The sequence below is a fragment of the Protopterus annectens genome, chromosome 11.part0 (assembly GCF_019279795.1).
Source record: "Protopterus annectens isolate FY-2018-M chromosome 11.part0, PAN1.0, whole genome shotgun sequence".
In the NCBI taxonomy this organism is placed as follows: Eukaryota; Metazoa; Chordata; order Ceratodontiformes; family Protopteridae; genus Protopterus; species Protopterus annectens.
In genome coordinates, this window is record NC_056745.1 from 122,031,138 (window position 1) to 122,047,352 (window position 16,215).

Sequence of the window (16,215 nt, forward strand, 5' to 3'; positions counted from 1 at the left end):
TTAACACCTTAAGGATTTCCAGCACATATAATCCACCCCTTCATCCCATTCTAGCGGTGTTTGAGAAAATGTGTGAGATTGATCTTTGGGCAATAAAGAACCAAATCATGTATGGCAACCAAAGGCATTTTAACAACATCACCATGTTAGAATGGGATTTTCTCCGGTTATTAAGGGACTGTAACATTCGAGTCATGAAACCGGATAAGGGTGGGGGGGTGGTATTGATGGATCACTATAAATATGTGGAATATATGATGGAACATCTGGATACACCTGTTTATAAAGAAGTATCTCTAAATGAGATACATGGTGCTTATAGAAGGATCAATAACACCTTATATGACCTTCTTTTAGAAGGTTTTATTGACCCTGAAACATATAAATATTTGCAGATGCCAGCCCCAAGGATCTCAGCCTTTTTTGGTGCACCTAAGTTGCATAAACGATTACAAGCACCACCATTTAGGCCAATTGTAGATGGGAGAGGTTTGGCCACTTATGCATGCGCTAAACTTGTAGACAGCATAATAAAACCTCTTTTAGAACAAGAAGCGCATATTTGCAAGGACTCCTGGTCCTTTTTGAAAGACATTAGTGGAGTAGAATACACCACAGATATGGTGTTTCTTACAATAGATATTAAGGACCTTTATACAGTCATACCACAAGTCACAGGACTTAGTTGGGTGAGGGAATTCATGATTGCCAAAAAAGTGGAAGAAAACATCATCCATTTAAGTGAAACACTTTTGGAGTTAGTTTTAACAAATAATTTCTTCATTTTTGAGAACAGGTTTTACCTCCAAACATCGGGGGTTGCCATGGGTTCCCCTTGCGGTGGTTCTTTTGCTAACGCTGTATTAGCACATTGGGAAGCGGAACTGCTATTCAAGGAAGTTCTTTTTCAAAAACATGTTTCCTGGTACACTAGGTACCAGGACGATATTTTTTGTATTTGGAAGGGGGAGAAAGAACTAATCCCTTCATTTATTGAAAGAATATCCAATATGACTGATTTTTTACAGTTTACTTTTAATGTAGCAGACATCGAGATTAACTATCTTGATATACTTCTCACAAAAGATACCAATAACCAAAGACTTAAAAGTACCATTTACAGAAAACCTACGTATTCTAACAGTTTGTTACATTTTTCTAGCAGTCACCCCTATTACCAAAAAAGATCTGTCATAAAGGGGCAGTTGGTAAGGGCAGCACGCATGGTAACAGATGACCATGATTTTCAAACTGAATGCAACAAACTAAAAAACATGTTTTCAGCAAGGGGCTACCCACTCACTTTAATTAATAAAATCATTTTGGAGGTATCTAATAAGCGTAAAGCAGGTCAGTTAATTCCCCTCCTTTCTACTAACATCACTAATGAGGAGAATTTTAACACGGAAAATACATTAATTTCTACAGATCCCTCTAGAAATCATGGATCTGGAGACACAAATTATAGTGTGTCTTTTTTGCATACTTTCTCATTAGATTTTTATAAAATCAGGGAAATTGTCAATAAGAATTGGGACGTAATCAATCATGATAGCACCCTTTCTATTTTATTGGGTGAAAAACCTAAATTGACATATAGGAGGGGACAAAATTTAAAAGCTATTCTGGAGAGACCACTAAAAAAACTTACTTCTCACCATCCAAATGGCATGTACAAGTGTGGTGCTTGTGCACAATGTAAGTTTCTTAAAACAGGAACACAATTTACCATCAATGACAAAGTGTATAAGATCAACAACCACTATAATTGTGAGTCCAAATCAGTGGTATATGCTGCCCTGTGCAACCAATGTAAAGCTTTTTACATTGGTAAGACGGAGCGTAGAATAAAGACCAGAATTTACGAACACATGTACGCCGTCAGCAGACATGATGAAAATAATGCATTAGCCAAGCACACTTTGGGGTACATAGGGCACACTTTTAGTTTTGTCATAGTCCAACAAAGAACCCCAGATATAAGGGGCGGCCCTTGGCAAATAAGATTAGAGATTGATGAGCTTATGTGGCAGATTCGAACTAGGGCGCACCTGGCACCAGGAATTAATGATAACCTTTCTATCAAATGCGTGCTCAAGTGGTTATCTTATAATAGATAACGCAATGCATACACATTTATATATTATCATATTTCTTGTTTTCACTGTCTTTCTGGCAACGCCAATATTTTCTGGCACAATGAGGAATTCAACTTTACAAAGGTTTAATTATTTCTGTAAGAACATGAAGGGTAAAGCCATGTTTAATAATTAGTTTTTATTTTAAATATTTCGTAATGAATTTGCCTGTAAACAAATCATAAGCGATGAGCATTTTATGTATTTTTCACTTTTTATTTATTATTTTTCAATATGTGAGATTTAACATTTTTAAGTTGCATTACTTCTTTAGGGTTTCAACTTAAGTAACATTATTCAATGTTTCATACTAGCCATGTGCAATTCCGTTTTAAGGTAACCATGGCAATATTTAATAGATGAATGGCACTGTTTTCCGATTGGTTTTATTATATTATTTAAAGCTCTGATATTGAATATTCCGCTGTTTGTCTGATGAAGGCTAAATATTGTTTTAGCCGAAAGCGCTAACATTTCATTTGGATCTATTAAATACCAGTTTAATTTTACGAAGTGGTCTCTGATTGTGTTCCTGCTCGCTTGTGTGTGGATTTGTGCAGTTCAACAGTTTTTTCGTCAGTGTATCTCTGGACTAACTGCTAGACTTCACACCAGAGTTTTAATCAGCAGTCCTTTATGCTGCTCTTGCACTAGTGTTCTTGTTGGATCAAGACGCATTCGTATACTGCCAGTGCTGCTAGGAGGTTTCTTCTGTTCTTGCTGCTTTCAGTGCTTTCACATTCCACATTAGTGCAAGAATAATTTTTGTCTCCATGGTGATTCACAAATATTTGTGGTTTGTTGTTTTTCTTCAGAGATGTTGAGTCAAACTTTTGTATTGCTAACAGAAAGATTAGAATTTAACCACCTAACTGCTGGTTAACTGTCATCTCAGCAACACAGACATCGGTCAGGTCATCAAGTGCTGGAGATAAAATGGTTACTGAATATATACATATATATATATATATATATATATATATATATATATATATATATCCAAAAAATCCAAATACCCAAAGTGAGAGGAGATATCAGCAAAATAAAACGCTGCTTCCAAGCGTACAATCCAGGAAACAAATCACGTTCATTCACGGAGTCGTTGGAAATGAATATCCAGCAACCAGATATCAAAACCGCTGTAACTCCAGCGTGCTGCACAAACCACAAAATGCTAGCAAACACGACTTTTAGAGATAACCGTCACTAATATGCTGATAACTTCAGAAATGCAAGGATAGGCACAGTGTATAAAAACACACAAAACTTTATTTCGTAAGCGCTTTCGCGGACTTCTCCGCTTCCTCAGACGTTATAACAACAGGACATGACATCATTGGTGCTTTTATAGAAAATCCTGTTGGAATTTAAAGCAATATACTTATTAAAATATGTATGTATTTAAAATTATTAAAATGATGTAATTGCACAACATATATATTATAATGCATCCATGTGTAGTCACAAAAATAAAAATATGAATATAAAGACTAACACTGATGCACCTAAATGTGTGTGTGTATATAACTAACATCAAGAGGATCTGACAGACCTATAAAAAATGTGAACTATGAATGCCAGTGTTGTACCCTACATGCCAATGGAGTATAATGAAGCCAAAAAGGAAACTTACTCGTACAGGAGTGCTTGTAAAGACAGAAGTACTCAAAGGAAAGAATTATTATTGGTGCAATATATACAAAACAAATATAAACTTAGTAAAGAAAGTTCACGATGATCTATTTGGAATAAACTATAAAAATGTATGATAATGTGTGACTATAATGGCCTTGCCTTCAAAATCGGTTTCAAAGAAACAGATTCATTTAGGCCTCTACCTCTGTGTGCCCCCAGTCGGAGTATCCAACGGATCTCCGCTTCTTCTGTGGAGTTTGTAATGTCACCACCTCTCATGTTGGTTGGTTGGACATGGAGGACCTGAAAAGTAAAACGATGTTCCCTCCCTTCTGCTAGAATATGCTTTGAAATTGCACTACTGTTCTCCCCTCTGGCTAAACAATATAGATGATCACGTATTCTCTCTCTGAGTGATCTGTTGGTTTTGCCAACATAAAATTTAAAACAAACTTGACAACATGCCACGTAGACCACGTTACGTGTTTCACATGAGGCATGGCATCTAATCTCCCAAAGTCTCCCATTGTTCGAGTTCCTGAAATATCTAGATTCATCTATGTGGGGACACTGCACACATTTACCACATTTAATGGTGCCATGATTCAATCTAGAAGGGTTCAGGTTTGTGTTTGTCATTAAACTGGGAAAACATAGCTGTTGCTTCAGGGTTTTCAAATTTTTGTATGTATATGAAGGACAATTGCCAACAATCTGCTTGACTTGATCATCCGTCATCAATATACTCCAATTCTGACATAATATATTGTGTATTGTCTGCTGGTTTTGGCTATACGGTAGAATTAACGATAAACTCTGAGTGGATTCCTTGGCTATTTTGTTGTTGGTATTCAAAGAATAGTAGGGTTTACCTCTAGTTCGTCTAAGCTTTTTAGTAGTGGCGCACAACCTATCTACTTCATACTGGTCATAGCCCCTAACTATGAAACTATTTCTCAATAGTTCTAATTCAGTTTCATAGACTGATTCATTTGAGCATAGTCTAGAGGTCCTAAGACCCTGACCAATAACTACATTGCTGAATGTTCGCTGGGGGTGCATACTATCTCTGTGTAAAAAACTAGGTTTATAGCATTCTTTTCTGTATAGCCTGGTACAAAGACCTTCACCACTGAAATATATATTCACATCCAAAAAATTAATAGATGTGTCAGAAGCTTCCATTGTGAATCTCAAATAGCCTTCCTTACTGTTAATACCTGACAGAAACTCTTGCAACTGAGCCCTGGAACCCTTCCACAAGAGAAAGAGGTCATCCACAAATCTCCTATAGAAGGAGATCTGTGGATGATTGAACAAGACCTCCCTCTCCCAGGCGACCATGACGAGATTTGCATATGAGTTAGCGCAGCTTGTACCCATGGCTACTCCACACGTTTGTTTGTAGCATTTCTCCTGGAAAATAAAAATATTATTTTCCAGTACAGTTTCAAGTAAAAGACATAAAAAGTCTCCTTCCTTCTGTGTGTAGTGTTCATTTAATAGAGTCTTAACTGATTGCACTCCTTCGATGTTAGGAATGCATGTAAATAACGACACTACATCCATAGTTACAAGAGTAGTGCCGTGAATGCTACCCATTGTACTAACTGCTTGATGTAAATCTGTTAGAAATTTTCCTGTGTCACTTAATATGTGTTCATATTTGCCTAGAACTAATTTCAACTTGGAGTCAAGGTATATAGACATTGGCTCAGTGAGCCAACCAGAGCCAGCTACAATGGGTCTAAATGGTGGTGTTAAAGCATTTTTATGTATTTTGGGGAGTCCATTTATCCTAGGTGTCAAAGGAAAGTCTACTTTGAAATAGTTAAATAGCTCAACAGTCATCAAATTCAAAGATTTACATTCTTCAAGCATGATGGTTATACTGTGTGCAATCTCATTAACACAATCTGATGACACAACTGAGTAGGCATCTGTATTTAACATTGCTAACATAGACTCAATATAAAATGTGCGGTCCATTACAACAATCTGACCGCCTTTGTCAGCAGGTCTGACAATAATGCAGTCGTTGTTTTTCAGATCAGCCAGGGCTCTGCGCTCATCTATCGTCAAATTGTCATTGTTTATAGAATTATGATCTTCAAAGCCGTTATAGAGATCATCTTCTACAGCCTTTAGAAATACTTCTAAGGCAGGTGATACATGTGGACAAAAAGTACTTTTCCTCTTAAAGGTGTTGTTCATGCTGTTGTCATCTCTGAACAAAAGCTTGAGGCCAATATTACGAATGAAGAGCCTCACAGCTATAAGGACGTCGCAAATGTCAATGTTGGTAGAGGGTACAAAACCCATGCCCTTGTTTAAAACGGACATCTCAGCTTCAGTTAGATTATGATGAGATATGTTGCACACTAATGAAAATGGGACCAGTTCCTTTTGTGCTGCTGGTTCTGGTTCTCTCTCAACAGTTCTTTTCTTTTGGCTCCTCTTTGAAAATCCTGTTCCAATGAACGTTTCCGTCCCATACGGATCGGAAAAGGAACACAAGGAAGGAATTCATCATCAGCCTTGTTTGAATTCAGTTTATCTAACTGTATCTTGCGCCGAACTACAGAATTAGTGCGGCTAAAGACTGCATCATCAGCATGACCGATGTTGGATTCTGCCGGTGTAAAGTATATAGAAGTAACAGGAGTAGAAGTACCTGCTCCTTCAATCAAATTAGCACATGATGTTGAATCATTGGAAACACCCTTATCAATGTGTTCAGTATTTGTTGTGCTCGTATCTTTTTTGTTTAATGCTGAAGATCTAGGATTGGGGACTTTGTTATTCACTGAGTCTGTTTGAATACTTTGTTTATTGGTGGTAGAGCAGGATTGATTTGTAGTATTATCAACTGTTGAATTAACTTTATTGGATTAATTGCGTTCATTCAAAGCTACGTTTTTGGGCCAGACAAATACATTGTTCCTGGGAAAATCATCTTTATCTCTTAGTAGCTTTTTCCTTTTAACAGTCAGCAGATTGGTCTCATACCTTACAATTCTGTCCAGTAATTCATGCATAAACACTTCTGTCATGTCTAAGCCACACAAATCAGTCAAACTGTTCTGTTCATCAATTATAGTATTTCTTAGTTCATTCTCAATAGGTTTAAAATAGTCAACAAGTATATATATATATATATATGTACATGTATGCAATAACCAGATTTTTTTATTATTATGGCTCTGACTTAAAAAGAAAGAAAAGCATTTTCTTATTCCCATGATATTTTGGGTGTAATTATTACACTAATTCAGTGACAAAATAATTACCCTACAGCTTCCAATTAAAATGAATGAGAACAAGAATCTGGAAATGAGACGTCACCCTTGTCTTCTCTTCTCCCACCTACTAAACAGGTGAGGCTAGCTAGTTCATTTCTTGCTACTGTGTGAGGTTAGCACTTGAGATAGATTGATCCAAGCAACTTGCCTCAGACTTCCAAGATGGCTACACATTAAGTAACAGCTTAACTCTAGCTCCCCTGGTGTGAGACAGAAACTCAACAGAGAAGGCCAGTAGACTTTTGTGTTTATAGGTAAATTTCAGTAACTAGCTAGTAAGTTTGATGCCTGAATACCAGGAAAAAATAAATACAGAGAACGTGGAAAAAAAAAAATCAGCTACAAAACGTGAGGAAGAAACACTGACTAGGGAAAGTTCTGCTGCTGTTCAGCAAAAAGCAATGCAACCTCCAGACATGACTTCCTGTAACCTAAAGGAAGATACAAGATAACTGCATACAGACCTGGTTAAAATAAACGAAACACTGATGGCGTATATCAACAGAGACAACAAAATGCTTTTGCATGGAATAGACTACCAAATTAAATTAAAACAAATACTAGTTTAGATATTTTTAAGAACAGCCTGGATACTTATTATGGGAACAAGTGTTTTGGTATACTGGCAAGCTAGAAGGGCATTAATGCCTGTGTTTGAAATATTTGGCTGTAAAAGGCTAGAAAAATGGAAGAAGCTTTGAATAGATATTCAGATGAGCTGATAAGGTTGGAAAATTCAGAGGATGAAATGAAGAAAAGGCTGGATGAATATGATACTGCTCAAGAAAAGATGTTTCAAAAATAATAGAATTAAAGGACAGAGAACGTAAGGAAAACCTGAGATTTTCAGCTATACCAGAGAAGCTGGAAAGAACAGACTGCATTAATTTTATGAAAGCACAAATAAGCAACTGGACTGGTATTCCACAGCAGGGGTTGTTAGTTGAAAGAGCACATTGTGTGTATGCTCCAAACCTGGCTACAAGAAAGCAACCTAGACCTTTAATAGTAAATATGCAATCCTACCAGCAGAAGGAGTTGATTCTGACAAAACTGTGGCAAGAGGACAAAATACTAAAACTTGGAGACAGAAGAGTGTTTGTGTAGAATGATTATTCAGTGTACACCAGACAGAAACAGAGTAAATTCATTCCACTATTCAGGGAATTTTGAGACGCAGGTGTGAAATTCAAAGTTCTGTATCCAGCTATCTTCAGAATATTCTTCCCTGGTGGGACAAAATCATTTTTTGATGAAGTACATGCTAAGGAGGAAATACAAAAGTTTGTCCAGCAAAAAGTCAGGTATGAAACAGAAGGAAATTCTGCTTTTTTTTCTTCTGGTAATAAAGACCACAGAGAGATGGTACCTGTGAACCTTTTTCCACTGTTTGAACAAAAAATGTTGGAGACCTGGATGGGAGTTGACTAAAAAAATCGAGAGTACATTGGAAATGAAGCAGATACATGATATGGGAGATGGTGATGAACAGTGGGATTACAATGCAATAATTATATTTGTGAAATATGACAGAACAAGGACATCTGGAAATATTGGACTTTTTCAGAATATGTTGGACTCTGTGGGGACTCTAAAGTACATGTCCTACTTCATGTAATTAATGTTCCGAAAAATGCTTTGGGGAGGGGAAGAGAGGGTAGAAGATGAACTGAAAGTAAAGCAAACATTTTTTTCTTAACAGTACAATTTTGTGGTGTATGGTTTTCTTTGCATACTATAAAGTAAAGCCTTCTCAGTTATTTTTAAGAGTAATGGGGATTGTAAATATGTGCTGCTGTTCTTTTTTTTTCCTTTCTTTCTCCCTTCTCTCTCTTCTTGTTCAGTTTTAAGAAATCGACACACTGCAATGTAAAAATCTGGTTAAAAGAGCATGACAAAAATTAATGTGCTTTTTCTCATTTCTCATACTTACATGGGGGCATGACTGGATTAAGAACCTTAGAATGATTTAGTAAAGTTTTAAGAGAAAGCATTTAAAGAATATTGAACATTATGAGGCTTTTTCTAGCAAATGAATGTATGCTTAGTAGCAGTTCTGTACCTGAGCCTCATGTCTCCATGGAAACAATCTGATAAAGAGGAATTAGCTGTCTGGTTCTTATGCCTCTATGGAGACAATCTGATAAAAAGAAAGTCTGGGGGAGAGTGACTGACTGGGGGAAAAAAGAAAAGAGAAACTGGCTAGGAGATGATGTTCTCTGAAAGCATTCATGGGGTTTTCCCAGCTGGGAGAGTTATACATGACAAAACCAGTTAGCACTTAGTAGAAGCACAGGCTGCACCATGCATCTTAGCATGGATAACCTTTCTAACTCAAGTCCGTCAGTGCGGCTATCAGTTTGGAGCATTTGGTCCAATTAGGAGGGTAAAACTTCAACATTTTAAGATGTACATAGCTTTGTGTGTCAGTATTAAATTAATAGGTTTTAGGGAGGTATTTGGGGTTTGTTTGTTTTTGTTTTTTAGGGCTTTCCATAAAACAAAAGTTTTGTAAGGTGTGACATAAGCTGAAATGGATATGACAAGAAACAACTATATAAATGTTCAACCTGCCAAAGAGTGTATGCATGTAACACACACGCTGGGACTGGACATTTAACAAAAAAGGTGTTTTACATAAAAGGTGGGAATAATAACTTTTTAAAGCAATGATGCTTTCTGTAATATCTTTAAATGTTAATGGTCTCAAAGACAAATACAAAAAAGAAAGAACAGTGAACTACATTAAAAAACGTAGAGTGCAGAAAGCTGTGTTACAGGAGACACACTTGGAAAAAACTGAACATGCGGATTTGATAAAGAAAGGTTTTCAGGATGGTTATTCGGTGGAATAACTGGGACAAAGGAAAGAGGAATACTTATATGAATTGCAAAAGGAGCTCTAATAGTGATGGAAGAGGATAAAAAAGATAATAACGGCAGATTTGTAGTGCTAAGAGGTTACTGGCAAGAGAGGAGGATTACACTGGCAAGTTTTAATATTCCACCTAAAACTCCTATAATGGAACTTAAGAAAATTCTGGGAAAAATAATCAGTTTTCAGCAAGGAATATTACTTGTAGTCGGAGACTGGAATTTGATTTGCAGCAGTGAAGATGCATCTGGGAGCCCAGAAGGGAAAGTATAACAAAGGAGGATACATTTTTTGAGGAAATTTATGAAAATATTTGGCATGGAAGATGTGAATTCAGTAAAAGGAGTTTGGAGTAAATTTACATATTATTCCCCAAGATACAAAAGCTGAGCTAGGCTAGACAGAATTTACATTTCAAAGGAACTTGCATTTAAGTGAAGGTCTTGATACACACCCAATCACTATTTCAGATCATGCACCAATATTAGTTAAATAAAAACACAGTGTAATGACATAAACATGAGACACTGGTGCTTTCCCACCTATCTGCTGAAAAGAGAGGAATTTAAGGAATGGGTAGTAGAGATTATTCAGGAGCTATTCGAGAGGATAAAAATTACTTCTGAAAATACAGCTAGAGTGTGGGATAAAAATAAGGTGGAGTTTAAAAATAGGGTGGAAATAAAAGAAAGGGAGCGATGGTCAAGAAGTAACAAGAATTATTTAGAGGGACTGACAAATGTTAAAGTGTTGCAGAATTGGAGGACTCTCACAGAAGAAGAGGAGGATTAACCGCAGAATGCCAAGCAGAAAATAAGGAAGTTTGTTTGTGTCTTTCGGCTTTTCCCAGTTAGGGGTCGCCACAGCGGAACTCCAGTCCGCTAATGATTGGTAGTTGATTTTTACGTGCCGAGTTACCAGCCCTGATGCACAACCTTCAACGAAGGTACGCCCATTCACGCATGTCTTCACGCAGAAGACGCTCTAGCTGAGAATCGAACCGGACAGCGTCTTACTGTGAGGCGACAACGCTACCGCAGCACCACCACCGCGGAGACAAGCAGAAAATAAGGAAGTACATCGATAATATGCATGAGTATAGAAAGATTGCTGTTAAGCAACTGTTTTTTGAAAACAACACTTGAGCACAAAAACTTTTAGCACAATGACTCAGGCAACAGAAAGTAGGAAGGGATGCCGCCAAGCTTAGGGAGCCTATTACAAGGAAAGCAACAAGAGATCCTGTAGAGGTATTAGAAATATTTAGGAAATTCTTTGAAAATCTGTATAAAGCAGAGAAATATGGAAATCAAGAAAAGATACAAATGGAAATGTTTATGGAAGAATTAAATATGCCAAACTTAGAAGTAGACGACGCTCAACTACTAACAGGATAGGAAGAGATGAGATAAAAATTGTTATGTATAACCAATCTACAGGAAAGCCCCCATGAACAGATGGTATTCCTGTTGAAGTTTGGAAGCTAGGAGGGAAAACACTGATAAAGATCTGGAAGGTTTTGTTTAACAGTATTTTAAGAGGAGGAGAAGTACCAACATCCTGGAAGACATCAGTGGTAGCTGTAATACCGAAAGAGGGTAAAGATCCTGTGGCTTTAACTACCGTTTCCAAAGGACATTTGAAATCTGTAATTAGTACCAGTACATAGTATGGAATGACAAGGTAGATGAAAAAAAAAACACACACACACACACACGTTTAAAAAGAAAGGATACAAAATAATAAACCTGAGGGACTTAAAAGGCTCACAACACTAGAGGTATATCAGTTAGCTGTCCAAATGTACAGGGCTGAATATATATATATATATATATATATATATATATATATATATATATATATATATATATATATATATATATATATGTATGTTGTGTCTTTCGGCTTATCCCGGTTAGGGGTCGCCACAGCGGAACTCCGGTCCGCTAATGTTTGGTAGTGGATTTTTACGTGCCGAGTTACCAGCCCTGATGCACAACCTTCAACGAAGGCATGCCCATTCACGCATGCCTCCACACAGAAGACGCTCTAGCTGAGAATCGAACGGGACAACGTCTTGCTGTGAGGCGACAACGCTACCGCAGCATATGTATATATATATATATATATATATATATATATATATATATATATAAAGTGTCACTATAGAGGACCCTCTCAAAGATCAACTCTTTCAGTAAATGTTCACATATCTGTTAGAGCATACCTTCATGGCCCCTCCTTACAATATACTCAGAGTGGTTCTCTATAGTGGTCCGCAGCTGTGAAGTAACCTAAACAGTATAATGCCTTTCCCTCAAAAACAGGAAAAAGGCAGTACCAGCTGTAAAAGGTAATGCTGAAGGGTAAACCAGAGCTGGGAAGAATATTTACACATTACTCCATCCATAAGGGACAACAGTGCTAAGCAGGGGTGAATTTATGGTTTCCCATCCATCCATGACATTTTTCTCCATTTTTACACATGGGATCAGGGTCCATTCATCTAAATTAAGTTTGAATAGAGTAAGGTAAGAACTTTGCTTTATGTGGAGAGGAATATGATTCCAGAGAAGTGCAATTCTTTGTGATACATATCTATCCTGTCAACATGTTCTATTTATGTTGCAGAAGAGATCAAGATCTGCTGAGCAGGTATTTATTCCACCAATAGACTTGCAGATGTGCAGTAAATCAGAGAGGAGAAGGTCTGCTGAGGATGTGTGTGCAAGTCAGAGATTGCCCCTCAGTAGCATGCATGATACTGAGAAAAGGGACAAGGGTTTGAGAGGGTCATTGTAGTTTTAATGATTTAAGCCCTTGATTTTCTTGGTGAGAAAGCATTGTGGTTGTTCAAGTAGTGCTGCATGTTTGGACAGGTACATACCAAAGAGGGCATTATAATCAATGATTGCCCTAATAAGTGCCTAATACAGTGGAATGATCACACCCTTGGATAAAGATATTATAGCCTTACTAATAAGCTGTACAATGGAAAATGTCTTTTTACAATTGTAGATACATGGTGATCAAAGTATATTTAATTTTCCTCATAGATTCCTTAACTACCTAATCAACTGTCAGAGGTGTATTGTCGAAGTGATAGCTATAAGAATTGTCGTGCTTGCCAAAGGTGGCCACTGTACATTTTTTTGCATTTAGTTTTAGTCCATGGTATGAGATCAACTATTTGTTTGGAAAAGGCCTTCTTGGATGATCTTGGTGCCCCCTGGACGGTTTATGATGGCTGCAAACTTGGTATGCCACCAACCTTTTTCATTAACTTTGACCTCCAGGAAGTAAATACCAAGGACTGAGCCCTGGGATACACCACTAGTGGCAGGTCGTTTGGAGGAGAAGCCACTACCCTAACTTCCTAGGTATCTATATGTCAGCCAATTTCCTAATCAATGATTTCTGTAAGGATTGACAATTAGCTGGGAGAGATTATCCACAACACATGACTGTTGAATGGTGTCAAACACCTTTGCGAGGTCTAGATATGAGGTGAGATACGTGGTGTGCACTGATTTTCCAACATCGATTGCTTCAGTAGCATTATTAAAGAAGGTGACTAGGCTAAAAGATGCAAACCTACTTTTAAATCAACTCTTCACAGCTAAAAAATACCAAAATTGAACACAATCTTTTGAAATCACCTAATCAAACAAACTAACATCTGGGCATCCTAATTTAAAAAAAAAAAAACTCTGATAGGACAACTGCATATTGCAACTCATTACATAAACACACCAGAAACTCTGCTCCCTCTATAGAACCAAATACTACCCACCAGATGATGCAACAGAAAGACTAACATCTACCTACTACCTTCCATCCCTACTATATGCCTCCACTATTCTTATGAATCTAAACAGTACATAAAGCTAAACTCACTGCCTTTTGCCAATAAAGGAACCAAATTTGCCACCATCCTTATGTACAGGACTCATTATTGCAAAGCCCTGAAACAACTAAACTGATGTGAGCTACACAAATATTTAGACATGCTCACAGTTTATTACTACACACAATCTTAAACATGCACAAGAAAAATGTCCAGGACTAAAAGGTACTCTGCAGTACTTTTCTCTAGGTAATGGCCTTTGCACAACCAATAAACTCTTAGTAATCTCAACAAAGTCTAATAACTCAACAGGTGACTCACTATAGTCCTTTTATGCATCTAAGCTCTGGAACACCATCCCAACATACCTAACATAGACCATGAAGCTTTCTGCCTTCAAGCCCTTACTAAAACACCTAAACTACACATGCAGCGCACGTGCTATTCACCTGAGTAAATCCATTTACCTTTGTCAACTTATACTCCCTTATCCCTTAATAACTTCCATCCCAGTCTAAACAAACCTTTCTACCACTCCTCAATTATGCTCCTTAATCCCCCACTTTATATTAACTTCTTTCTGTCCTTCTAACTTTATCCATCTCCTTCAAATAATCTCCACCACTCTTGTAACCAGATTATTTGTCAGTATGTGCCCTAATATTTTTACCCACACTATCCTACCCTCATCAGCTTTCTCTCCCTTCAATCTTTAACTATAATCTACCTACTGACTAATGTTTCACACTCCTTACCTCAGGTTTTTTATTCCTACCATGTAAACTGTTACCCTCCTTACCCATGTCTTCTAAATCATATGTAATGTCTGCTTGTCACATATATTGCTCTTGAAATATTTGCATATTAAATGCTTTACACTAAGAATTTAATATCAAGTATAATGTCATCACAGAAGAAATAGTTTTATTGTTGTATACTGTCACTGCAGAAGAATTACCTGTTTGTAAAAATGTGCTTGTCATGACATTCTTAAATGTATCTGCTAAAGCTTTTCTGCTCAGCCCTTTGTTGAAAATGGGCTATGCCTAGTCAGGTTCCCATGGTCAACAAAAAAACAAACAAAATAAATAAATAAAAGTCATCCAGCCCACCTGCAAAAAGAAAAGGTGCAAGGCTTGCAACATTTGGCCCAGGGGCATGCAGCTGGCCTGTCAAGCAGCTTTCTCATGTTAGCTTTTATGGGGAGCATGCAGGAATGTGCATGCTCATACAGGAAGGCATAGCAGATCCTCGCATATGATAGCAAGCACATCAGGTACCTTGGGGAGAGGTTAGGACCACAGCAGCAAAACCCTTATGGCTTTCTGGATGACTGTTTGTAAACATATTGGCTGGCAGATTGCATAAGAGTGTGATGGTTGGCACTTAGCTGAGGGAAAATAATACTTGCTTTGAAACCACACCCCCTCTTCACTAGGATATCAACTGCAGGTTTCTTCTTTGTCATTTTATTAATGATTAAACAGATGGCACTTGTAAAACGCTTTAGCTCCCCCAGTAAATACGCCCATGAGGGGGTCCACAAGGGTGAAAGTGCACCAAAAAGGGTACAGGGTCCTATATAAATGGCCACCAGCCCTCTCTTTGGAAGAGTGCCCCTGTGTAAAATGCTAACTATTTGTGGTTGTCAGGGGACTGCTAGAGGTATTGTAAGTTTGCAAGACAAGAAAAGAAGGGGCCTAAAAATGTTAAGCTGAAAGAAGAAAAAGGTCATTCTTTGAAAGTCGGCTTTAAGGGAAATTTGTTTGATTTGTGCTCTACTGTAACCTACTGCATGCACTACTTGCTCCTTCTGTCCCATTCACTGCACCCCTAATTCCCTCAGCCAAAACTGATGGACAGAACCAAATATTCAACATACTGAACAGCTTAAAAGTTTCTTTTTTTTTTTAAAGATCACTAGACACAAGAAACTAATAACCACAATAGATTTTTTTATTTTTACAGACATGTCTTGCATTTGTAACAGGTAATGTAGCTGAAGTACACCCACTTACCAACATTTTGTTGTGTAACTGAATGAGACCATCCGTTGTAGCCAAACATTTCATTTGCAAGATTGATCACCCTGTGACCCTCGATGTAACAAACCTGAAGTGGAAGAAAATAAGCTGATTAGCAAGTGATGGTAAGGCATCCAAGGGAAGAACAAAAATACATGGCAGTCATAAAACTTAAGATAACATTTTTTCTTCAGCAAGATATTGAACAGCCAGTGACTTTCCGTTTAAAACAAACGAACTCTGTTTTCGGAATGACCCTGGAAAGTGGGCTGGGGAGGCCAAGACAAAAGGATTACACTGCACACGGAATTTACACAGAAGATTGATCTGCCATTTTTTACTTATTTGATAAGTATATACAGTAAGTGTTACACTATGTAGCACAAGAGATAAG

General features: G+C 37.4%; 1 protein-coding gene across 5 annotated transcripts in view; it reads right to left on the reverse strand.

Moving 5' to 3' along the window:
* Positions 1-16,215, reverse strand: part of RAD52 (RAD52 homolog, DNA repair protein) — a 574,096-nt gene that overhangs the window by 307,638 nt on the left and 250,243 nt on the right. For all 5 annotated transcript variants that reach the window (XM_044087498.1, XM_044087496.1, XM_044087497.1 and 2 more), the window contains one exon: positions 15,816-15,909. In XM_044087498.1, the coding sequence (XP_043943433.1) occupies positions 15,816-15,909 (94 nt within the window). The remainder of the gene's footprint in view (positions 1-15,815; positions 15,910-16,215) is intronic.